The 26433-nt window shown below is 41.4% G+C and overlaps 4 protein-coding genes across 5 annotated transcripts; 2 read left to right on the top strand and 2 right to left on the bottom strand.

Annotated features, from left to right (window-relative positions):
• Window positions 1-266: 266 nt before the first annotated feature.
• RB195_019920 (uncharacterized protein) lies at window positions 267-8734 on the bottom strand (the record flags this gene model as incomplete). Of its 2 annotated transcripts, none has more annotated exons than XM_064187987.1 (14): window positions 267-336; window positions 430-590; window positions 660-817; window positions 1046-1165; window positions 2321-2394; window positions 3488-3560; window positions 4917-5025; window positions 5343-5449; window positions 5648-5807; window positions 5862-5933; window positions 6461-6547; window positions 6603-6692; window positions 8406-8468; window positions 8534-8734. In XM_064187987.1, 14 exons carry the CDS (start codon window positions 8732-8734, stop codon window positions 267-269), a joined length of 1545 nt encoding a protein of 514 aa, XP_064043868.1. The 2 variants fall into 2 exon arrangements, with proteins under 2 accessions (XP_064043868.1, XP_064043869.1); XM_064187988.1 differs by having other exon boundaries at window positions 8534-8602.
• Window positions 8731-13954, bottom strand: RB195_019919 (uncharacterized protein; the record flags this gene model as incomplete). Its single annotated transcript, XM_064187986.1, has 3 exons — window positions 8731-8749; window positions 10409-10428; window positions 13622-13954. 3 exons carry the CDS (start codon window positions 13952-13954, stop codon window positions 8731-8733), a joined length of 372 nt encoding a protein of 123 aa, XP_064043867.1.
• A 37-nt stretch (window positions 13955-13991) lies between these two features.
• On the top strand, window positions 13992-14420 carry RB195_019918 (uncharacterized protein; the record flags this gene model as incomplete). Its single annotated transcript, XM_064187985.1, has 1 exon — window positions 13992-14420. One exon carries the CDS (start codon window positions 13992-13994, stop codon window positions 14418-14420), a length of 429 nt encoding a protein of 142 aa, XP_064043866.1.
• Window positions 14421-20352: 5932 nt separating this feature from the next.
• RB195_019917 (uncharacterized protein) lies at window positions 20353-25286 on the top strand (the record flags this gene model as incomplete). The annotated part of the gene is made up of 15 exons (XM_064187984.1): window positions 20353-20440; window positions 20662-20788; window positions 20850-20908; window positions 21357-21469; window positions 21543-21638; window positions 21708-21797; window positions 21852-21942; window positions 22003-22157; window positions 22437-22616; window positions 22679-22848; window positions 23608-23665; window positions 23726-23905; window positions 23995-24084; window positions 24153-24233; window positions 25248-25286. 15 exons carry the CDS (start codon window positions 20353-20355, stop codon window positions 25284-25286), a joined length of 1617 nt encoding a protein of 538 aa, XP_064043865.1.
• Between the last annotated feature and the right edge of the window lie 1147 nt (window positions 25287-26433).

Genomic DNA, 26433 nt, shown 5'->3' with positions numbered 1-26433 from the left:
TTTGCATCCGAAGACACATGTAAAATTATGTTCCTGCGTGCCACTCAGATCGTCATTTTCAGCTTTCGCGCTCATTTTTTTTATGAACCATGTGCAGACAGTAATAATTGTTTTCGTTTTGTTTTTCTTTCTCGATCTTGTTTCTAGCTTTTAATGAATCATCCCGCTGGAGTCGAATTCAGTTGATAAAGGACGACAAGAAATTGAGCTCATGAGTACGAATTCGTGAGCGCTAGGAATAATATTTATTCATGTTTCGAACGGCTTCATTCGTACGAGCATATTGTGGTTGCATTAGAAGGCTCCTCAGACATCGTACTTGACTTGAGCACAAAACTGAACAAAAATAAGCTTATCTGTGAGGAACGCGAAGTTTTATTTCGAATGAAATTACGGTTGTTAATTGTAAATTATTTAATTGATACTCACTCATCGCCGAAGCTCATCACGTAGAACAGAGCGAAAAGTAAACTCGTGCCAACCAGATCACCAATAGAAGTTACCATTGGTATTGCGTGCATGTCAGGATCAACTCCAAAACGATGCAAGGAGTAGACGATAATTTGGGAGATATATACTAAGAAGAAGATCTGAATACGAATGATTGTGGACTATCCTACAGGTTTATTGTTTAATTACAGCTAGAAACATTGTACCACCTGGATAAGAACAGTACACATGTATCCAGCAATGAATACAAAGCTTAGTTTTAAAGGTTCGAAGGCGAGGAAGGCAATTGTATGGGATACAAAGACGAAAAGAAGGTGATAAGGTGGTGAAGTAAGCAGTATGAGCAGAGCGGTTCTACTCTCGGGATCTGAAATTAGTAGATATGGATGTAATTAGAAAGGTGAAAAAGAGGTGGCAACACAACATTTTCCGTTCTCAGATCACCATGCTTTAAAAAAATTGTGTATTTACTGTACTAATAGTGATCTCGTTTACATTTAAGATTGTCATAGTTCTCTGGATGGTCATCTTGTGTATGCCGCTAAGCATGTTTTTTTCCTTCAAAAACACATGGCTCTATATGCTGAAAATTTACCTGGGCTTGTGTAGTAATCCCATGGATCGAACCGAGGTGTCAGTTTCTCCACTCCCTGATACGTATTGATATATGAGGAAATTCTGGCAGACTGTAAACCGGCACGGTTACCAGCAACCCCTGCAGTGCAAGGCTTCAGCGGTGCTTGTTAAATGGAGAGGTTCTTTGATAAGATGTATAACGATTTAGATGTATGTACATCAGTCTAAAAGGAACATGAAAGATATGAAAATTGACAGTTGCTCGGAATCGTCTCTGTATAGTTGGGTCAAAGATCATAACTGAGCGTTCAGTAATCACCAAACCGCAGAGTCGCCAGATCGCGCTGCCCGCACCGTTGTGAACTCTGCCGGGAGCCGCGTCTTTCAACTCTCCGCAGATGTATATGACCGTATCTGCGAAACGCAGCAAATGCTTAGCTTCCAGCCCAAGGGCAGATTGCGCGAAGTTCTCACGCAAACATCAAACGCAATCGCTTACGTTACATTGCTCACTGTCATAAGTCAGATCGTTTTGATCACTTTTTTTTAATCGTGGAGAATCGAAGCAATCTCTCTCTCTCTGTCCTTGTTTTGTTCTTTCTTTCTCTCTCTCTCTCTGCAGGACAACGCTATCAATGTGATATTATAGAGGCTTTCAACCTGTGAAGGGGTGGATACCCCTTGGTTGGTGCGGAACGCATGATATTCCATACTACTGCAATGGTTCTTAGTAGTATTTCCAGAGTTGCGAAAGTTAGTAGATGTTCTGTAGAATTTCTTAAGAGCTAAGATTTAAGAGCTAATTTGTTGGATCAGATAACAGGCCATAAAGGATAGAGGATAAAGTGTCTGGCGTTAATCAATCCGCTTCTTATGCGCCACCACGTTCACTTCAATTCGGAATCGCTCGAGGTTTACGAACGTGTAACTGCTCTATACAACGAATTGCGGGGCCAGCCGATGTATCAAGTCAGTGTTTTTGCCCTCTCAGACAAGTCTGGTACCAATTTATCGACCCTGGAGGGATGAAAGGCTTAGTGAGCACTAGGGCGGATTCGAACCTCCGATCGGTCGTGTAGACAGAGGGTCCTCTTACCTACTGCGCTACACTCGCTTGTAGCAGCCCATAACGAAATAATTTTGACTTTAATTCATTTCTGCCAAAATTTAACACTACGAGACTTCCTCTGCAACTTTTTTGTTGCTTTCTTTATAGAGATTATATAACCGTTTATAGAATTAAACATTTCCACAAATTTAGAAGAATTGATATGACATTGAGGAGAAACATTACCAGTTATCAAAGGCTGATACACAGTGAGCTCGGGGAAACTCTTTAGAGCGAAAGCTTGAATGATTCCTGCTCCACTGAAAGTACAGCACTACAAGTACATCATCCTCAAAATCTCAAAGTTTCATGATAACAAATTTTCTAATGGGTTAAATTTAATAACCGTGATAAGCTCATTACTACTGTTTCGCAAGATGGAACCATAACCAAAACGATTACCTTTAAGAAGGCATTTATCAGCTCTGGTATTGGTGTATACTGTGTATCGGAAGTGGAAAAAGAGCGAACAGAAGCATTGAAACTTCCGCAAATAAATCAAAAATGAAGTCTACCGAATATGAACATGATCACTTTCCGAAAGTGGTCTTAAAGTGTTAGAGCATGTATAAGCTGCAAAAAGAATGAAAAAAAGGAGAGAAAAATAGATCTCCGCTAAATCTTTCTGAACTCTTTGTATTCTGAAAGAATTGTTGATTAGACGACATGATGTCTCGTTTTATTGTTCTGAACAATAAAACGAGACATCATGTCGTCTAATCAACAATTCTTCCAATCTCTGAAGCGCTTGCTGCGAGGAAAAATGTTGATACCCTTCATCAAACTTGGATTTTTCCCACATTTTTTGGATATTTCTAGAACTCTGGATGATAGACATCGAAAAGTTGGAAGATGGGAGAATCTCATCGATAATGATGATGATTATTATATTGTAGATTAGTGGTGATTACGAAGAAACCCATAGATAAAATGAAATAAGAGCTTCCATTCGGAATGTTCTAGTCATCCTATTACATAGCAGAATCAAAATGACATGAATGTTCAACTGCGTAAGCGAGTGCGCTCAAAGCCGCGCGGAGGAGCTTGCGGTTGGAAATGAGGTGGGACCGAATTGCGGCGCTGAATGGCGCTGGAAAGGGTCCCCTCGATCCTATTCGCTACGCTTCACTGCACCGCATCGAGCATAGCCGCTTACGCAATTGTACCAGTCTTCATGTCGTTTTGATTGGATTATATCCGCAATCGTCATGTCAGACCCACTGAATGAGTTCGACGATTGTACCCTAGGCGAGCCCTGTGGTCACAGTGTCATGTTGGATTAAGTCATGAAACAACTGTCGTAATAGGTGGAAGAATCTTTTTGAAGGATCATACAAGTTCTTTTCAACCCACCTTGACAAAATGGCAGCTAAGAAGAAGGTGGGTCCTTGCTGACGTGCTGCCACCCAAGCGTGCTCATCGTGGTCTGAAGTATTCGGATTAAACTAGACTATTGGGAATGGAGCTGATAAGAAATACAGAGACGATTTTGTGAAGATTGTTCTAGTGCGTATATTACCTGGAAGCGCTAAGTTTTTTTTTTAATGGAGATGTGATTACAAAAAAAACCCAAATAAATTCCATGTCGGGTCCCCTCCTTATAGATCAGCCACAAAACAACATTTTACTTAAGTTACAGTAACAAATGAATTGCTGTCGAGTGAATCATGTTATGTTGGTCCTACGTCCTCGTTGAAAACGCACACTGGCCCGCTTTATCGAGCACGACTCTTCGAAGCCTCTTTTTTTTGTTTTCGTTAGGTTTTCATCTTCTTTTCTACACTTCATTTACGTATGCTAGCTAAAACAAATCTTATTCTCGATTAAATTACTCTCGTCTTTCTACATCTATGCGTCATCATGTAAATTTCTTCAGCTACTGGATCTATAATCGGACAAAACGACATGAACGATGCGTCGCTCCAAGCGAAGCGGTAGAGATAGCGGTTGGAATCGAGGTCAGGCCATTGCGAACTCCAGCGATGATAGGTGCCAGCATGGTTCCAGCTTGATCGTAACTCTCCACACCCTACCGCACTGCTTCAAGCGCAGCCGTTTGTGCAACTCATCGTGCCTGTTGTTGTTTTGACCCGACGATATCGTTTTTTTTCTGTGTATAGAAAGATGAAACCTAGCGGATTTCGTGATCCGCACAAGTCACTTGAGAGTAAAGAGCAGTTCGTCGAAATATCAAGCGGTTAGTAAGAATCTCTGTGACGACACGATAAAATTGCAACTTTTGAGGGAGTTATTTGATTGCTACAGGCAGTTTCCGCGATGGAGTCTTGTTTAGTTGCAAACCTCTTTCGCATCTTCTTTCGTTCTTTCTCAAAACAAAACAGAAACTAGATTATATCTATCTAAACTCTTCCTCTTAAAATCTCTAATTGATCCCTCTTAAAATTTCCCGTTTCTTGACGAATGTTCGTGATGCTTTGCGGAAGATAGAGTCTTCTATATGATCGTTGTTCTAGTTCAAACTAAATTCCGCTTGAAACTAGTCTGATCCGTTGGCTCCCATACCCGCCACATAAAACGTAAATATAGTAGGGTCAAAACGACGTGAAGCACGGTGCAATTACGTACGCGGCTTCTCTCGAGGCGGTGCGTTGGAGCGTAGCGGTTAGGAGCGTACTGGAACCCTTGCTTGGACCATCCGTCGCTGCAGTTTGCGATGGTCTCACCTCGGTTCCAGATGCTTCCTCCACCGCGCCGTTTCAAGCGCGAACGCAAATGCACCGTGATTCACGTCGTTTTGATCCGACTATCCGACAAGACTCACGTGCAACGTATAACCAAAATGGCACCATAACAATAAAGCAGCATATAACTGATATAGGAATAACGATCGAAATGGATGCGAGTGGATGATACTGTGTAGCCACACCTATCTGAACGTAGAGTTTTTCATGATATCTCCCAACAGTTGAGGAATACAAAACCAATTATGACACACATGCCACCTCGCTCAATGTTCTTTTTGTCGCTCTAATGCTTTGGCTTTTTTTTTGAAGCATTACCATGTATCGTGTAAATATGTTTGAAGGCAGTATACCACGCTCTTCTCCCGAATTTCCGCCAGAATTGTGGTATGCTGCCTTCAAATGGTTTGCGCAGATTTCTTCCGAAGGCACGTGCTAGCACAATTCGCCGAAAATCACTAGGATGACTAAGATTAGATGGGGAACATGGATTCGAAAGAACCCACCATTGCTCCAATAGTTAGTAGATCACCAAAACTAGATGCGAGAGGGGTGGCAACATTGTCCGGATTGATTGAGAACGTATAGGTGAGCACAACAAGAAAAACCAACGCTTGAAAAATGAAAAATTAAGAGTTTTTTATTCTAAATAATCTGAAATGTAGTCGAGCCCTATAGCGTCCAAGCAGGTAAAAGGCTACACTTAAAAGGATATCTCAAAGAAGTGGAACTGTTATGCACCGAAACTTTGCTGTGTCGTGCTTGAAGTAGTTGTTTTGGTGAGTATGAGATGAACTCACGCCTTCCTTACCCGTTGACGATATCAGGCAGGCAGCAGACATAGCGAAAAGAGCGTTTGAACCGAGGAATAAGAAGTTTTTCACTGGTATTTCTTCATGTGCGTCTGTTTCTAGAGCGTTAAGAGCAAATGTTATCAAGGCAGCAAAAAGGCTTATACCAACTGCCTGGGCCTGAAAATTCGTAATTTTCATCAGCGGATCAATCGAATTAGCATTTGTGGCCACCTGTATTAATGCCATGTTCATCAAAATATGTTTCACAAGCCTAGAGCTTCTTTCAAGGCGTCCCTGATGTGCCTAAGCAATTGAAGTTAATAAGTTGAGGAACTCACATTTTTCTTTCCACTACGATTGCGGTTACAATTTCTGGTTACGAATAGGATTTCCCTTTAATGCTAACAAGCCTCTTGGTTATCTTTGTCATACCAACAAACTGACAAAGTTGGAATTACTCCATGAAAAGGTAGGATCAGAACAGTAGATCACAAGTATGAGCGCCATTACACTCAATTCGCTTTTACCGTCTTAGAAAACGGCGTGGGAACCAGCCTTGTTGACCGAATTTCCCTGCCAGGAACCTAATAACGTGTTCCGAGTAGGAGCGCAAGCACACGAGAAGTATCACTAGGTGCCCCGTGGGCGGATTCGATAAGACAGTTTCCCACACCGTTCCTCACAACAATGAAGTGGAATTGAGCGTAGTGCACACTTAACCCTATCCTTTCGTGGAGTTATCTCACCATCGTCAATTTTGTGGCATACCGCCCTTGATGTACCATCCTTGATGAGTTACACATTACTTATGAATTTACGGAAAGCGAAACCTCTGTGCTTAGCCTAGAAGTGAACGTCATGTCGAGATTTCCTTTCATACCCTGCAGTGGTGGACACATCGCGATAAATTGAGGTACCTGAACTCTTATCAATATAACTGGGATGTCTCTCCAGAGTTACTTTGAATCTCACCTCGCACACCAAATGCGTTTTCTGCACCCTGTTCAAAAGCAACCCAGCACAGATGGATCCTAGTCCCGCAATGATGAATGGGATCATTGTCTTAAGTAGAAACCTTAGATAAAATTTGACATTATTGTCTGTAGTGATGCCATTGAAGTATAGAGTGATCTCACATGGATAAAGTTTATGCAATCGTGCGTTCCCAAATTCGCTCATCTCTTGTACTTGGGTTGTCACAGCCATGTAGTCAGTGTAGTGTAGCGGTGGTATTAGCGCAGAACACATTTCAGGAATCTAGCTGGTGAGCGGTTTGGCTTTGATTTGAATAATGTGAATGCTATTCTCCTCATCGCTGGGACGAAATCTCAAGCGCTACTCTTTCAGGTGCCGAGCAACTTCTTAGGTACATTCTTGCATGATTTTGCAGAGAACGCGGACACGTGCAATCAATTATCCTCTCTGCTTGCTAAGCGAACTGCCCACGGGACTGAACACTGCACTGATATTCTTCAGTAATGGGGTTATTAGTTCATCGGATGTAACTCCAGGTATGTGCTTGTGCCGGCAATGATGTCATTCTTGGAGCGGCAGGTTAAATGGGGATACACCCGTCAATCGTAGAGAAGAGGTTCTTCAAAGAAGAGTACATCAAGGAAGACCCAAACGCTGACGATAACCTCCTCGTCGAAGGAATATGGACCTATGCTAGATACATCAAAGCCGTGCACTACAAACTAAAAGGTGAATGGTTAATAGAAGGTTCCGTTTAAACCTTTGTTTCGCGGATGACATCGTTCTCTTTTCGAAAAAATACCACTGAAGCAGAGACGATGCTGAAAGAATAAAACAGAGAAGAAAAAAGGATAGGACCTCGTATCAACAAAAAGTGAGATACAGCTCCTTAAGAACGTTTGCCGCGAAGGAAAAAAAATAAACTTGAAGGCTCTCAAATGGTAGAGACCTCATCGTACGTTGTCTTCGAACCGTCAATCAATACGGAGAACGACTCAAAGGAAGAACTGATTAGAAGGATGAGAGCAGCGTGGACAGCCTTCGAATCTATCAGGGAACGTAGAGGCGTAGTGACTTACCAACACTTCGGCAGACGCAGCTACCGCGCCCAAGATGTGGCCATCAACAGAGCGTTTGAGGAATGTCTCCGGAAGTTTGTCCAGCGTACCCGAAACCTAGCCGATACACGCGGGCTGGACATAAGAAAAATTCCCAAAAATCAAACACAAAGTATAGATAGATTGGTCATATTGTAAAGAGTCGACGATGAGTGGACTTAAGGAATGTTAGAGCACATTCCACGAAATGTTGAGCTTCTTCGAGGAAGGCCGCCAAAAAGATGGGCTAATGAGTTTGAATGGTGATGGGACAGCTGAGAGCTCAGCTGAACTAAACTACGAACATTTTGGGAGAAGGAAAGTAATGAATGGATTGTGGGGCCCTCACCATAACTGCAAACTGGTCTATAAGTATCATGTCAGTGAGTGAGGATCTGAGATTCGCTGTAGAGTTGTTTGTGGTTAACTGAATGCAGATAGACTCAAATGTGCAGAAGAGGACTTGGGTCGAAAATAAGTAATGTTTTCTGAGAGCACAAAAGGTGAGTATGGTTGATGAGACGGTTTTTATGTGTCTGTGAAAATACTTCTGTTTCTGTAGTTTCAGGTCTTTATCCAAGTTATACTGTTGCCATCTGGCCCCTAGTTAGAGTATCCTGAGTTGCTACTGTTCAGGTACCGTTCCAAGTATAGTATCAGGATTAGTCGGAATAAATTTGGGAGTACAAGATATTTATCTAACCTGAAAAAAGACTTCCACCGTACTTTCTTCTCCATGGGAACTGCGTTCGCTCTTTGGTTCGTCCTTTATCCAGAGAAATGACATAATCGGGCGCATTGAAAATAGTGGAATAAGCAATGTCAACTCACATGTGTGCCAATTTTCTTTCCAGCTTCGCTTTTTATTGTTGTGCCAATTCCAGAAATACTTGTATTCATTGATTGTAATATTTTTGGATTTTCTTGCCCGAGTTGGTTAAAATCGAATGCTTTCTTAATTTGATCATTATTTATTGTATGTTTCGATTTGTTATTTGTTGACATCTCGAACGAATAGTCGCTCCGCGTCATCTAATTTCCGGAGTTCTGAAACAAATTTAAAAAAATGTTCAAGTAGAAAATAAAAATGGTGATATTAGAGGAAGGTAATACATCTTTTTTGAAAGAGAGATTTGTTCACAGCTGAAAATCCGGAAATATTTGATCGCTTTCCTTCAAGAGGAAGTAGCTCTCTATGAATATAACGACTTTATCGATCTTCATTTCATTTTCTCAAAAGAAAACGCATGACATGATCAATGGATCAGGACAATCGATATCATCAATACGGTACTTCCACCCAAAGTAATTGCTGCATCCGTGTCTAAGTTGCTCCGCCCAGTGAAATTTGTGCACGGAACCAGGCAAATATTTGTACATCTCTACAGTTGATTTTTGCTAACATATTGCGGATTTGGTTTGCTTCTTGGCTTCAAGTAGGTTCACTAACCTAAATCACCAGCTTATTTGCACCGTTTATTTAAAGGCAGCGTATCACGATTTTGACGTGGTGTGGAACCCCAGTGGAAGCGTATCAGAGTCCACACTTCTATGTGCATGTTCCGGTCCCTTCAGCCGCATATTTATTGGCTCCACTTGAATAGGCTGGTGAAGAGACATCATTGATCATCGGTCGCTCGCCCATGGACGCGGCGCGTGAGCAACGGTGGCAACTGTGAGCAACTGAAATCGCAAAAACGGTGTCTTTCACGCAGTTTCTCACGACAATTAGGAGAAGTTTGGCGGAACCGCGATAGCCAACGATTTATTACACAAACTCTAGGTTTCGTTGTGGATTCCGCACCATTTAAAAAGTCCTGGTGCGCTGCCTTTAGATGGTTGCATAAAACGATAAACTTGCACAGATTTTTTAGTACTAGGAAACGACTGACAATCCTTGGAAGTGTTTTTTTGCAGGAACGTTAATCTTTTTGTGTTCAAGGTACTATTTCATTTTTGCCCACACAGCAAAGTCTGGTGGTCATTGCGAGCAGGAAAAGGTGAAAACGGTTTTCACCTTTGACTCTCCCAGCTGAGCATGAATATGTTGTCTGATTTTGGGTATGGCTAGCACTTCAGATAGTACAGATGCATAAGCGGATGGTGCATATTTCTAACGATCTACACACCAGATTCGAACAAGATGTGTCCTGGGTTTCGTTGACGCTATGTCTTCGGATGCACTCACATTGAAAACCTCATTCTGTATTCTCTCCTGTTTGGACTAGGCTGAGTCCATTGTAAGGTTTTTGTTGTATTTAAATTCCCCGCGTTTGAAATTTATACGATACACAAATCCAATTTCTCTTAAAATCATACTTGCAACTATCTTTTAGATGTGCCTCATATATATTGAAATGAGGCGAATCTTGTTCAGAAACAACATCATAACTATCGATTCTTCGTCTCGTCCTTGATGTGATGTGTGTACAGACACATCAGAATGAAAGGCGATTATTATACATTTTTGTGTGCGCTTAAATCAGACACAAAACGAATGTGATGTGGCCATGGGATGTGTAAATTTAAACAAAATTCTGCTCACTCTATCGTTTCCACATCAAATGAAAGCTGGAAAGGAATTTCAAACTCAAACCAGAGTATTTCGCTAGCTTAGCGTCGTTATTAGTTGGAACATCGTGAAAAAAGTATCAACAAGCTTGTATGTGTAGCATAACGAAGTGGAGATCCACAGAGGCGACTGACCTTCCTATGGGGTGTCCATACTAAAAATGAGACTTACTGAGATTTGTTTTCTAGAAGTCATAATGCAATTGTGGTTGGGATTCAAAACAAATAAAAAAAAACTATGCTTCGAATTTTTGAGCAAAGGAAGCTAAGGAGTTTCTTTCTCAAACTGTAGGATACACTTAGAGTGGTGAAGACAAGTCTATCGTTGAGAGGCTACTAGACTTTGATCAATTCCTTTTGAATGCACTAACGTTTCCTACTTCAAATCAAAACTGCATTAATTAATCATTAAAGCATTATACACCATATCAACTGAAAAGTCGTTACAGGCTAACTCCTTTAGTTTCTAAAAGTTTTTTTTTGCATCGAAACTTATGATAATATATAAACAAATGCAGTTCCTCAGCTGGTAGAGGTATTACACACTGGTTTTTCCAGTACCACATCCAACCTATCGGAAAATAAAAAGACGAGGAAACGATGAAGTTCCCCTCATTTGTGGCGGAAATTTAAAGGCAGCATAGGTGGCTGAGGTGGTGTGGAGTATTTATACACGGGATAGTAGATTATGGAGAGGGGTGTGATTTCTTCCATTTCTTCCTAATTGTCGCAAAAAAAACGGCCCGGAAGATGCGCGCGTGCACAAGGTTGGGGCGCTCCAATCGAACTCCTTGTGGAAAAAAGTGCGCCGGAACGCTCGAAGCCGTTTTCTACGGCAGTTAGGAAGAAATGTACGAAATCACCCTCCTCTCAGTAATCTAAGATCCCGAACACGAATACTCCACCGGAAATCCGTACCTCTCCAGATTCGTGGGGTGATGATTTTAAAGCGAAACAACCACAAGAGATTTGAGCAATGGTGGCTATCTCAACAAATACTAGCCAATCGTGATCGCAGGCGCAAGGAATTACTGGGCGTTTTGAGGTGTAAAATGTTAGGATTATTTCCTTAGCTTCACTTCACATCTCTACTCTCGAGCACCAGATTTAGAATCTTACAGGTCTAAGGGTACTCCACACAAGGGGTCATCTATTTTCTCCATCATTCGATCTTTTATATACGGAAATTCTCCAATTTCTTGAGCATATCCAAGCAGCAAGTTCATGAAACACTGCGCGTGAGGAGCGCGCAGCCGGGCCAAAACCACGTAAGCGGAAGCGGCTGCGCTCAAGTTGCGCGGTTGAAGTGGCGGTTGCGAGCGACCCGGCTTGCAAAAATGAGAGGAGATAGAGCTGGTGATCCATCCCGACACAACTCCTAACTTCAACACGGCAGCCACGAGCCGTTTTGAGCCGATTATATTATTTGTGCATACAGTAACTAGGGAAATGTGTTGAAACAAAAGTAACATAACAAATCTATGGTTTGAGCTGTAGATGATGATGCTGCGACATGACTCGAAGCGTCCTCAGTAACGGTGCGCAAATTTCTTCTCGTAAGGGTACGCGGAAAACTCCCCAAACCCCTTTTATTTTTGCTTCTTATGTTTTTGACTTTTTTCTCGTCCAGTAGTGCGTGGATAGGATTATATATTCTCGACAAGTCCTTATCTTCTTAGTTGGTTTTGCTCCTAAAACGCCTCCAAAAACTCAGTTTACAGGCACTCAATTATTTTTGCGCATGATTGGCGTTTGTCATAATCGTAGTTATGGAGAAATACTAAGGTAGTACCTAGGATGAGGCTAACAATGTGGACCCAGCTACACAAAAAGTAAGACAGCAATGCAGTTCCTGCAGAGCGAAATCTTTGAGGAGATGACGTGCAGTAATGAGGAAATTCTGAACTGGAACAATGGTTCTCTTCGCACTACGGTATTGAAGGATGAAAATCGTTCGCAGTTACTCGTTTTAAAAAGTGCGGAAAACTAAATCCTTGCGAACTATGGTGTTAGAGGCGAAATCAAAACAAACGCTCAGACTTGCGCAAAAGGACTTCTTTGAGATTACGTATGTTTATTTATGCACTATTACAAAACAACAAAGGAAAAACTGAAAAAAAACAAATAGAAGAGTTTCGGAGAGATTTCCGCATACAGTAGAGAAAGAACAGTGCACACCTACATCGAGAACGCACGGAAACATGGTATAACACATTTTCGCCGAATATAAGTGCAGAACCATCAATGAACATTTGTGTAGAAGGCGAGGAGGAGACAGAACCTCCCTACCCCAGGCAAAGCATTAAGGTGAGAACCATGATGGTAGTGGCTTCAGTTTGGCCTGTATGATTAGAGAATGAGATAGATTGAAATCAAACAATGAGAACATTACAGGGATTACTGGATTCTTGCTAGATATCTGAATACAAATATACAGATATCTGAATTCAATTCTTGACGACTACCAGTATCCTTCAGGCAATAGATCACTTGCAATCCTCAAAAATTATTAGCATCTCAGGTACAATGAGTGACAGTGACACTACCGCAGTGACGTCAGTGCAAACATTTTCCGCAACAAAAAGATGGAAGTGGATGGAAGATGGATTTGGAGACGCCTCCAATAAATATGCTTCTCCTGTCCACTCCGAGAGGATACGACGTCCTGCCGCAAAATACGTGGGGTTGAAGACCAGCAACTAGGAAGGACGGAGTTGCAAGAGTCATCTGGGCTGCCGAAACGGAAAATATGACTAAAATGATGATCTGTGTATACAATGCGCGTACAATTGCATAAGATGCGGTCATTGAAGATCTGATGATGCTAGCCAGAAACATTAAGTACGAAGTCATCGAACTGATAACATCAGGTTTGACTATCTTCATTCCTTACACACCAACATCACGTTACTTTGAAGTCGAAGCCGATGTCTTCTATATGTGATAGAGAAGACCTACAGAGAAGACGATACCTTCTATTAAGGTGCTCGGAAAGTATCTGCCGAAAATTTCGCAGTAGCGCAGATTTTTTGAGATGTTCTGGAAGTTCCCGTTTTAAATATATTAAATAAGGACACTACCACTTGTATACACATAACATATCTGGCTCCCTCTTCCTTGCCTATTTCATCCTATAATGGCCGAACATTCCACTCATATTCGACACGTACTCCTTTACGAGTTCGAATCTGGCCACCTCGCTGCTGAAGCCCATCAAAACTTAAGTCAAGTATTCGGCCCCTTCTGAGCGGTCTGTTCGCGCCTGGTTCCAGCGCTTCAAAGCCGGAAACAAGAAACTCGAAGATGAGCCTCGCTCTGGTCGATTGACTGCAATATCGTTCGACGAACTGAAGAATCTGGCGGAGCAGCATCCATATGAAGGTGTGCGGTAATTTGCTGCCAGTCTTGGCTGTTCACTGTCCACCGTGAGCAATGGACTGTGATCTCTCGGAATGGTGAAAAAAACTCGGTCAATGGCTCCCACATGCATAGAGCGACGGCAACCGCCAAAGACGCCTGGACATCTGCACTCAGCTGCCTTCCAGAAACCGCAGATTCGACTGGCTGGACACCATTGTCACTGGAGATGAAAAATGGGTCCTCTACGTCAACCACACCCACAAACGTGCCTGGTGCGCTGGCGATGAAATGCCGGATCCTTTTGTGAAAGGTGAAATCCATGAGAAGAGGGTCGTGCTGAGCGTCTGATGGGGAGTTCATGGTATCTACCGTTTCGAACTACTGCCGGACAACACGACAGTTACTGCCGTTGTCTACTGCGCTCAACTGCAAAGACTGGCCGGCAAGATCCGCAATAAGCACCCGAAGCTCGACAACGTTCGCCTGCTGGACGATAACGCGCACCCTCACATCGCGAAGAAGACTTCCCAGAAAATTCTGGAGCATCGGATGGGAAGTTGTGCGCCCACCGAATAGACCAGACCTGGCCCCGAGCGACTACCACCTCTTCCGATCGCTTCAGCATCACCTGGAAGAGAAGCGCTACGATGATCGTGACCACCTCAAAAACGACCTTCGCGCTTACTTCGCCTCCAAGTCGCCGGAGTTCTACGCCAAAGGAATCCGTGATCTTGTGAGACGTTGGCAGAAGGTTGTCGATGTTGATGGAGATTATTTCGTCAAATAATAAAATGTTGTTAAAAAGTTGTGTTGTTTTGAATTTTTGCCGTATTTCGGCAGATGCTTTCCGAACACCTTAATACAAGGTCTTTGTTGTGGATTTCAACTATAGAATTGGCCCTAAAAGAACGACCGAAAAACTTCACATCACGACCCACGACCTACAATGGAGTGAGCAAGGAGAATTTATCTTTTATATATTATTATTTTATTTATTTACTTTTATTTATTATTTATTTTATATTTTATAATTTTTTAATTTCAGAAACCCTCCTCTCTTCGCTAGACGTGGCAGTCACTCATTTTAGAATACCGTAATGAAATTGGCCAGATCATCGTCAGTAGAAAGTTTTGGCTGACTGGTGCGGCCGTGGTACCCGAAATCTATAAAGGATCGGACCATCGTCTACTTTGACGAAGATTTTACTTCACACTGAAAGGGGAAAAATCTGCAAAATTCGCAAAGCAAAGTCCAAAAACCATTATCGACTGTGATCTCATAGCTTCACCGTCCAGCTTTTTGAAGGATGTCTCAATGAACAACGTGGGCGACGAATATGATCGGCTCGAAGAAAATCTTCACGACTGTATGAGAAAGGCACAGAGTTCTAAAACTGCCAAGAGACGCCTGTCTCCGGAAACTCTGTTCGAACTAATACATCAAGAGAGCTGCAGGAGCTGTAGGCACAAATATTGGCTGAAGCAACAAAGGCGGAAAAGAGCATTCGCTACGCCCGTCGGGGCCTCGGCCACCGTAAAACAAAAAGGAGCGCCCTCTAGATCCCAGATTTAAGAATTACAACATTGAGATCGAGGAAGGTAATGGAGAAAGGTACTAACGAACTCTTCTCCAATCTATTAGACAGCCACTCCCACTTGGCAGTTCAATGCCCCAAAAATGTACATATCATCCCAGAGGTCCTCCCTTCCGAAATCCGACATGTAGTCGTGCCGATAGAAAATCGTACTTCATCCAGTCTCGAAAAGGTCAAGTCTTAACATCTGAAGCGCCTACCGCTAGTCCTTATTAACAAAGTAGCAAGACTCTTCATCTGTTACGTGTCGGGATGTAAGGTTCTTAAGCAATGGAAGACAAAATCGTGATGTTGTATAAGAAGAAAGCGGTAACTATCGCCCAATCTGCTTATTTTCTGTTATCTACGCGCTGTTGAAAAGAGTTACCGTAAAGAACTTTGAAAGAACATTAGATGAAGGACGATCATAGAAGTAACGAGGGATTTGAAAGGGGTTCCGCACACCACCGCGCACAACGTTTCAAAACTCATAAATCAGGAAAGTACCATGATTAAGAACCTTACCCTCAAGGAGGGCAGGAGGAAAGGAGAAGCTTGGTGAGCATAGAAGAGCATCGAGAATGTAATGAAGAATGTGATGAATGCTTCAGAAACCCTGCTATTTCGTAACATCATAGTACGCTCAATCGAAATGCTAAGAGCATCTCGCTTCGTTTCACGCAAGTGAAACAGGGAATTTGAACTTCAGTCCTATGTCAACGATCCAGGAATATAGATGTTGTCGCATATAACAAGGAAAATAAAATTGAGTGGGTCGAATACTTGTGAGTTTCAACGACAATCGTTGGAGCAGAGCCGTGACCGACTGGATACTGGGTGTTATCACAAAGGCACGCAGGACCCAAGTGTAAGAAATCTTTACAAAGTAGTTTGAGGAAAAATAGAATGATTTTTGATTCATTTGCGAGATTTGAAGTCATTTCTCTGGAAAATTAGGTAGAAGGTAACCTTTGCACGCGATTTGGAAAATTGAGGTTTTACCTGCGTCTGTCGCGAGCAAATTGACGAACAACGGGTGTTGACAGGTGATAGAAAATAAGACCTCATTGTGATTGTTAGCGAAATAAAAGATTGCCCCTAATAACCTTGGAGGCGCAGTGTATGTGATTTGAATGTGGACGATTCTTGGGTTTAAAGATTAGAGAACATGGACTCTGCTGGAAAAATTTCAATACTACGGCAGTCATGATAGTTGCGGTCCCAGAAGTCAGCGATAAGGTAGAAGTAACAACTAATCTGTTGCGTTGTCGTTATCGCATGAATGAGTGCCAATTTCTAGAATCAGAATAAATGTTTTCCGAAACCTCATTTTCAAAGCTTAGTCTGCAAGTGATTGTATATTTCTTAGTAATCAGATGCCATTAAAGTCATCAATAATGGGGTTAAAGAAGTGGATAGTTCTACAGTTTCATAGGTAGCATATGAGTTTTTAAGTGTCACATCCAAATCCAGATTGATTTACTTGACTCAATCTGATGGACTCGGACTGATGTCATCGCCTGACGCGATTACGCGCATCTTCGCAGAGGTGTGCCGTCCTTGAACATAGCTCTGGCCAATTTACTCGATCTTCTGCGAGAGTTACCACAGAATCAATCCATTCGTGGCTATTCCATACCTGCGAAACATTCTCCGTCTCGCCTAAACTGTCTACGCACGCCGACTGTCCTCGTGTCCTCTTCACTGTCTCAGTCCAGAACTTCCGTTTTCGACCAGGTGCTCTCTTCCAGCTTGAACCCGAAAAACTCCCGACAAATGGAGGTAGTAACCGCAAAATCAAAGAAAATGCTATGTGATAACTGGCTTACTCTCACATGTGTGAGTCAGCCATAAAATTTCAAAAAGTAGTGAGCTGTGTCCAACAGCGTCGAATTGCGGTGGACACCACAAGGCTACGGAGTGGGGTTTAACGGGTCTCACGGCTGCGAAATGGTGCAACGGCGCCAGAAAGCTATAAAATGGGGTGATATGGGTTCCAGGGCGTCGAATTGGTGCGCTGGAGCCTGAATACGGCAGAATTGCTTAGACGCTCCCAGAGCGTCGAACTGACAAATCGATGTACAGCAAATATGCCGCATAATAACTCCAAGTGAATTTGTTAAGAAGTAAGCGAAATGTTGCGAATCATTTTATGGCTGTAAAAGCTGCTGTGTTGCGTTTCATCCCTATGTACTCCACCGCATGCCAATTCTCACGGCACGTTTGCCTCATCAGGTTCGTGATAACTTTTCTTCACTTTTCTTCAGAAAATGGAAACACGCATGCAAAAGGCTTATTAAATAGTAGCTTACAGGTTACATATCTTACATAACAGACGTAGAACCTAACCTTTATTGGTATGGCGATAACGTTTATGCGATTTCATGTTAGCACATCATTCTGCGCAAATTAATGAGGAGAGCGAGGAGAATAATTCATATTCCGAATTATGTTTCCAAATTATTACGGTAGAAAAGCAATATATGTAGGTGTAAAATCAAGTTTGAATATTCTGCAAATTTAGTACTGACGCATTTGGGAAGAGAATCATGAAATCATTACCTAAATTCATCATCATTTCAGGAATGCTTAGATTCTTGAAATAAAAAAGACGAAGGAAGCGTCGCGGAAAAAAAAACAGATTCAATTCTAGGGAAAATGCCACTAAATTTAATTTCTACTGATCAGATGGACGAAGCGTGCAGCATAAGAAGTCTGATGTCCGGTGTTTGCCGGACGTTCAGAATGGTAGTAGAATAAATTTGAGGTGGGACGGTGGCAAAAGGTGATGAATTGATGTCATTCCGATCGATACCGCATATTTATTATAGCTATTAATGTGAATTATGTGAAAACACGAGGAAGAACGCAGAGGAATTTTGTTCATACACAACGGGGAACAAAGCGACAGCAAAATTTATTCATGAAATGTGTTCGGAGTACATTTATAAAGAAAGCAACACAGAACATTGACAGCTAACAAAATATCAGAATTGAATTTGATAACAACTACCAGAGAGGGGATGAAGAAGCATGAACTTTTAGTGCAGGAGTGGAAATATAACGTGATTTTGGGGTATACCGTACGTGGCTGGTGAACGGTAGTCAATGTCCACTAGAACGCTTTGCGTTTGAAGTGGATTTCACACCTTATGTTCAGTAGCATCAGAGTAGAAGAACTCTATAATTTGAAAAAATACATCTGAAGGATTTTTGATTTGTTTCGGAAATTTCCAAGAAGTCTTTCACTTGATTCTCACAACACGATTTCTTTTCGAACGACATTCTCAGACGTTTACTCCGTGCTTACGAACATGGCAACATTTTAATCCTTGTACTACGATGTGATCAACGTTATCCCGCGACTTACAAACAATTAGGAGTTGAACCTGGTACTTCTCGAATATTCCCTAATCCTTCCCAACCTTTTTCCGCACCATCATGCTTTTCCCGAGACTGTTCCACCGAATCCACTTTATAGTCGGGTCAAAACGACATGAAGCACGGACAGTTCCGTAAGCAGCTGCGCTCGAAGCGGTACGGTGGAGCGTAGAGGTGGGACCATGGCGAACTGCAGAGATGGATGGCGGTAGCGAAGGTCCTTACACGATCCCGACCGCTACTCTCCACCGCGCCACTTACGCAACTGTCCGTGCTATATGTCGTTTCGACCCAACTATAGTTTATAACAGAATACAACTTTTCAAGTAATGCGTGGTAAGGCTGACTTGGGCTGGTGAGCCGAACCGAACTCCTATGCTACTGCTGGGTTAAGTTCGTAGTTTCCAATTTAAATTCTCAATTCAAAGAATTTCGAATTGGTAGTTAAAGGCATCACCCCACGAATCTGGGATGGTACGTATTTCAGGCGGGTAGTGTCTATACGGGGTCGTTGATTGTGGGGAAGAGAATGAATTAGAGAAGGCGAATTACCGACCGACAGAAAGAAAAAAAAGGATTGTGCGTAACTTCAATTCCGACCTGACCTAAGCTCTTGATTTTATCGAGTAGCAGAGAAGTCGATTTAATTCTCGGCCCAAGAGGAAGGTGGACTACAGAGGAATAATTTCCCCCGGGTACATGATATAGCTGGTTTCGCTTTTCAATATCCCACTAAATTTTTGACTTAATGATATGATACAACTGGACTGCGGATCATCACCAAAGCACTAAACGAATAAGGTTCACCATTGGAGGAGCGTAGATTATTTCGTCATTCCACACACTGTATTAAGGGCATCACCCCACGAATCTGGGCCGGTGCGGGTTTCAGGTGGGTTATGATAATACGGGGTCGTAGATTATGGAGAGAAGGATGATTCCGTCCATTTCTTCCTAAATGCCGTAAAAAACGGGCCGGAAGATACGGCTTCGAGCGTCCCGGTGCGCTATTTTCAACAACGAGTTCGATTGGAGCGCGCCAACCGTGTGCACACGCAGCATCTCCCGGGCCGTTTTTTTACGCCAATTTGCAAGAAATGCACGTAATCACCCACTTCTCCATAATCTTCTATGCCGTATACGAATACTCCACCTGAAATCCGTACCACCCCAGATTCGTGGAGTGATGCCTTTAAATCGAGATCCAGGTGGTTACCGACCTTGGGGAAAAAATTGATTTGGTTCCTTACAAAACGTACTTTGCTCCATCATCTCTCGTTTTCTGGAAGAAAATATTGCCTTTTCCGAAGTCCATTGCCTATTCTCAAGCAACGGAAACTACCATCGCAGCTAACACCTCTACCTATGAAAGCGACGTACGCAACTGAAATCTTGAGTCTGTCAGATTAAATGCTACAATCAGAGGCCGCGTTGCGACGTGGGTGGTCTTTTGAGAATAGAGCAGGGAATTTCTCGCGGTTTTCATTTCTGTTTTTCTTTATTTTCATATTAAATTTCATTAACTTTGATGCTTTGTTAATTTATCCATATAGAGCATACTTCTCTATGTATCTATTGCTTTCTAATATCATGATTCGTTGATGACACTTCGAGTTCGGCTTTTGTGAGGCTATCACTACTTGCTTGCTGCTTGTTGAGAAGCTTCCCTACGGATATATATCTACTTCCCTTATATCATTCCATTTTCGTGTGTTTAGTTCACATTCTTCCGTCTTATTATTACGGGTTTCTCTTTCAGTCAGTATGGACGCTGCACGTGTGGTAAAGTTCGAGTCGCACACTGGTGATCCGGAAAGAGATTTGGCATATGAACGAGAACGAAGACGTGTAGGTTCGTTGTTTTGTGTTATATGTAGTAAAATTTTGCATGGAGTGCTTGAAATCTTCATCGAACGCTATTTTTTATGGGCTGGTAATGTTCACGCACAACCTAAGCACATAGCCACTGTATTTCCCAGAAATTTAGCGTACTCCTAGTTGTGGTTTAACGTTTTATTGTATTATGTAATGCGACTTTCTCTCAAATTCTCATGAAAAAAGAGAAACTTTCAGTGGACGAAGATGGTATACCGACGGAAGTTGCTGACTACTTGGATTATTTTGCACAAATGATCGAAAAGAAGGACGTTGCTGAAATCCATAATCTGTATGAGCAACATTTTCCCGACTTAACTGAAAGGTTGATGATTGCATTGCATTATCTTCAATTGTTCTCAGTACTAAGTTTTCCTCCATTTCAGATTTTACCGTGAGCGCATGTGGCCGGATGAACAAACTGTTGAAAGCATAGTTGGCAGCGGTAAGTCCTGCTTTTTTGTGATGCTTGCAAGTGCCCTACTTGTTAGCAAAACTCGTGAACGCGAAAATTCCTTTGAATGCCTCTTTTTAAAACGAACGTATATTGAAATCTAAGACTTTTTTCGAAGAGAACTGGAACAAAGCTGGAGATGGCATCGTACCAGTGTTCCGGAGAAGCTACTGTCTCTTTTAGGAAACAGTTTTTTTTTTCCAATTAGCGACTTTCTGTTTTAAAATGGCTCCTTGAACTCTGGTTCAAGGCATTTTTTGTCCTATCACTTTTATAAATTGTCTCTTCTTATACTCTTACATTGCAATTCCCGGAGAATTTTTCTTACAGTGGAACAGTTTTATTACTTTTTAGGCTTGATCTTTATATCTTTATAGGGATCAAAAATGTGTAGTTCGGTTTCTTTTTTCATATCTGTAGAGGATTTATATTAATTCAGAAAACCGCTTATTCATAATTCTGTACAAGGAGCTTTATTACCGCCAAGTTTACGCTCGTAATCAGCGTGGTCCATCTCTGTCACATCGTTTTGAATCATTTATGAACTATCAGGTGAGATATACTTTCAACAGCATGGATATATATATATATATATATATATGTTACACTTTCGAGATTTCTGTAGGATCTGTTCTCGGAGATTCTTTCAAGCAAAGAACCAGTGTCACTAGCTCTTCCAAATGTTTGGCTATGGGATATTATTGATGAGTTTGTGTACCAAGTACGTGTTTCATTGGTCATCCTTTTAAAAATGAAATTTGCAATGGAATCCTTCCATCCGTCTTTTAAGTTCCAAGCCTTCTGCCTTTACAAAGCAAACCCTGGCAAACGAAGCGTCGACGAAGTTGATGAGCTGATAAGCATTGAAGAGGCGCAGAATGTGAGTTTATTGTGGTTGGTGTGTTTTATAATTTAACCAATTACATAATTTTAGGCATGGAACATATATCCGGTGTTGAATATATTGTACTCATTGTTGTCAAAATCGCAAATCAACGAGCAATTAGCAGCTATCAAAGCACGGAGTACGCACCCAATTCCTTGTGACTACCTCTAGAATTTACATTAGTGATGGATTTTTACAGAAAACCCTGATGAAGTGGCCGACGAATTCGGACAGTCGGCACTTTACTTCAAACTGGGCTACTTTTCTTTGATTGGATTGCTGAGGACACATGTACTCCTTGGAGACTATCACCAAGCCTTGAAAACGGTCGCAAACGTTGAACTTGATGCAAAAGTAAGGCATTCTCATTTAGTCAGTCATCATTCAGTAAGTCTCATTTTTTTTTTGGATTCATCAGTTCAACGTTTTTTTTTGCTTTTACCGAGTACTGCGCGTAATTCTCTCCGGTGCTCAAAGGAAAAAAATTCAGGGAGAGGGTTTTAAAATAGTGTAATGTTTCAATTTCCTCCTGCAGCTTGGTTGTTCGTGGTTTCCATTTTTTGTATATTAGACTATATCTAAAAACGTGATGGTGTTGAGAATCTTCTCATATCTGAGTTTCTTCTTTTTGAGGGGCTCTACAATACCGTCCCATCATGCCTTGTCACCTTGCACTATTTTGTTGGATTCTCCCACATGATGATGCGAAACTATGGAGAAGCAACGAAGATGTTCGTAAATTGCCTGATGTTTATCCAAAGGACGAAGGCAATTCAAACTCAACAACAGAAAAAGAATTTCCAATATGATGTTGTGGGTGTTTCACGATAGTTTTCGTAAGTTACTGGGAGAATATTCTGATATACAGTTTTTAGATAGGAAAGACCTACGAGCAGCTCTTTCACCTGTTAGCGATCTGCTTGGCGATACAACCACAACGAATTGATGAAGCCATTGCATCCCAATTAGCCGAGCGCTGTGGTGATCGTATGTCACGGATGACGAATGGGGACTTGGACGAGTTTAGACTTGCTTTCCAAATGGGGTTTGTGTTCTCATTTTCTAAAAAATTTGAACAGAACCGTTTATAAAAAATGAAATCCAATAGTAATAAAAATAATGAGACTTTTGGAGAAGATTGTAGAAATAGCGGTGATAGGTAGTAGTTAATTCAGGTCAATACTTTAAAAGTTTTTGTACGTTTTCTTGTCTTATCTTAAGCGTTCAAATCTCACTCTGTAGTCTAATGTCTGGTATTAGTACCAGCTCTAGTGCTCTAAATTTACGGGTAAAATGTAGTTGGGAGAGGGAGGGGTTACTCAGTGGCGCCCTCATTTCCATAAGTAAATAACTAAATCAGTTGGGACCATAAGACCTAAGCATTAGTTTTAGAGGATCTGTGACATGTAAGCTAAAAATACTACCCCCTTCCTCCTCGTCAACATTCTCCAAATTTTCTTTATACTAATTATTGACATGTTCATCGACAAAAATCATCGAGTCACTCGATCCTTGCTCAGTCTGACACAAAACAGTGATCATCCTGTTGTCTCTCACCATATTAAGGTGCTAGAAATTGCATAATTTGTGGGAATTTTGTGCAAATGTTCGAAGTGAGGGATAGTAGATTTCGATGGCTCTCTTTTGATTCTCCGAGAATTTTTTTTTCTTTTGTTATGGCTAGTTTTTCTCTATAAATTCCCTGATCATCTAACCCTTGCGTTGTCGTGCTTTTTCTAATTTTTGTTATTATTTGTTGTTAATTTTGCTATTGTTTTATTTTTTCTAATTCTTAGTGTTTCAGTTGTCCTAAATTCCTTTCGCCTACCACAGTCGTATATGAGGGATCAAATCTTTCGAAGGTTCGTATTAGTGCAACGTCATTTCTGGAGACATTTTCCTTCTCTCATTAAACATTTCAGGAACCACTTTTGCGGCAGTCGCAAGCCTTTTTAGAAGGAGTTGAGGCTCAGATGGCCCTGCCGGTTTTACGTGGTTATTTGAAGTTGTACACGTCATTGCCAACCAAGAAATTAGCATCTTTTATGGACGTTGATGACGCGAGCTACGATTCATTCCTTGGAAAACTGCTAACTTATAAGGTTATGTTTTATCTGAGGATTCTTCAGTTTTAAGACTTTTCTTCAGCACCTATTCTGTGGTTATGATATACAACACCTTTTTCTGTCAGATGGTAGTGAATGAGCTCGGCAAAGACTCATTGACAACACCAAATGACGACGATGAACCAAACACTGACATTGACTTCTATGTGGACAAGGTAGGTTTAGAGAGATTAGTGCGGTTTGCTATTTTTAGAACTGTTCTAGTTGTTTGAAAAAATTACAGGATATGATCTGCATCGCAGATACCAAGGTAGCACGACGTGTTGGGGAGCACTTCATTCGACATATGCAGAAGCTACACGAGGTATGTTTCTCCCGAAGTTACCGAAGTTCTCGTGAGAAGCTAATGCACATGCAAAAATTAATATTTTGAAAATGAAATCTCTGCCCACAACTCTTCGTTTGATATCGGATTGCACAACCGTTTTTTTTTAATATAACGAAGGAAATATCGAACTTTAAGTGCTTAGGTGACAGGAGTGTTGGGGTGAAATTGACCGAATAAATAGTAATTTGCGTAGGTTCTGCTACCACGCTGACTCACTTCACCTGATTGGAGGGCAAATCTCTAACATTCAATCACTATGCGCATTTCTTTATTTGCTTCGCAGTAATTATGGAGGAGAGCTGAGGAATACATGTTTTTGTGCTCCTAATTGTCCATATTGTTCTCGAATGTTCTATTCACTATATTCAATGCGATCCACTGAAGACTAGAGCACTATAACATCGTTTTGTGAATAGTTAAGATCATATCACGATTTTCGTATACTTTTGCGAATCGATTTCATTCTTTCTCTTCACACTGAATACTATAGTTACAGCTTACATATCAAGAAGTCTCATAAAAAAAATACCTGGGCTGACAGTTATCCTTTGGTTTCTTTTTCGGTGCAAATGATCATCGATTCTGGAAAGTCTCTTGAACAAATGATTATCGGTCCTGGAAAGTCCCTTGAAATCGGTTCGAATGTCGGTTACTTATTCGAATATTCGAATGGTTTCTTCTTTATTTCGGAACATTAGAATGTAACATGTGGCCATTGTAATTACAGTGTAAAGCTGTCTTCGTGACTTTTCTTTATAGTCGTGAGCCTACTTATGAGTTCCACAATGCTCCTTATTTACGTAAACAAAACCCTTCGCGAAATTTGAATTCGAGGACTCTGAGGTCGTGCGCGGCGATAAGTTTTCGTTAGTAATGACGCACACCCTTCTTGCGTCTATCTACACTTCAAATATTTATTCGGCTTTCTTCATTGAAGATTCATGACTCTCTCACATGTTTAGCATAATCCTGAGTTTTTTTTTGTTTCAGGTCCAAAAAATGCTAAAGAAGTTGGAAGTGAAACCATAAAAGCGTTCTTATAGATTGTTATTTTTAAATCATGGTGATTACTTTTCTGTCTGACCTGGTTGTTTTCCGTTGTTCGGTCATAAATTAGCATCAAGAAAAGAGTTGTTGTTTTTCTGTGCGATTGGAATTTTCAGATAAATATGTTATTTGTATTTATGTTAAAAGTGTACGGAAGATTAAACTAGATACAAAATGGAAGGATCTAATTGTGGTGTCATTTCATGTTCAAAGAATTGTGGGTAAGAGCTAGATTGAGGCTTGCAGAAGTCACCTTATTAACATAATTTGTTTGCGCTGAAACAAAACAAAGGTTGAGTTTATGAATAGTCGAACTGAATGGAAATAGAAATGCGGCTGCAAAATTGTTCCTTCTCGCAGTTCGTTCCTTGTGCTACGCTTCCTCTTTGTTTAAATTTGGGAGCTATTTTCTGTAGTGATTTCATAACGGATGCTCCTTCGGCTACTTTTTCATGCCCTTATATTACTAGTTGGCTTTTTCCTATCCTATTATTGGTTCCATCCGGAGGAGAAGATATTTATTTTATATTTTTATTTATATTTTATAGTAATGGTAGAAATTTTAGGTATTAATTTGTATGAATTCCATGTCTAGAATCCTTCGGAACTTTGTTGTAGTATACGTAAGTTCCATGAAAGCGAAATTTGGAAATGGTGGAACAGTTTTCTGTGGTTGGGCTGAAGTGACCAACCCCAACCCCATTTTATGCTCCTGGAAGACGGCGTAAGAAGCGGCTTTGTCGATCGAATTCGTGCTATATATGTGACCACAGGAATACGCGCAGCATCTGAGAGCGTAAAAGCAATGGGCTGCTGGCACAGTCTCTTCCGCTTGCTGGCAAACGCAGCAGGTATGCTTGTGCTCCCACACGTAGTCAGTTGATAGTTGCATCGTAGAAAAACCCGACCGACAAGGCCGATTTCCACGCCGTTTTTCAGGGCTTTTCGTTGTCTATATTTTTAATCCTATCTTTTTGTGGGACACGAAACGTGTAAAGGATAGGACACGAACGTCACTTTCGTATTGTGCTGTTTTTAAGATGAATGACGAGGACGAGAAGTGTAGTCGGGTCTAAGCCACCTGAATTCTGGTGGTACGGTTGGGTCAGCAGCTACGCTCAAACTGATG

Source organism: Necator americanus, chromosome II (assembly GCF_031761385.1).
Source record: "Necator americanus strain Aroian chromosome II, whole genome shotgun sequence".
NCBI lineage: Eukaryota > Metazoa > Nematoda > Chromadorea > Rhabditida > Ancylostomatidae > Necator > Necator americanus.
Note: the sequence above shows the minus strand (reverse complement) of the source record. Positions and strands in the feature narration are given on the sequence as shown.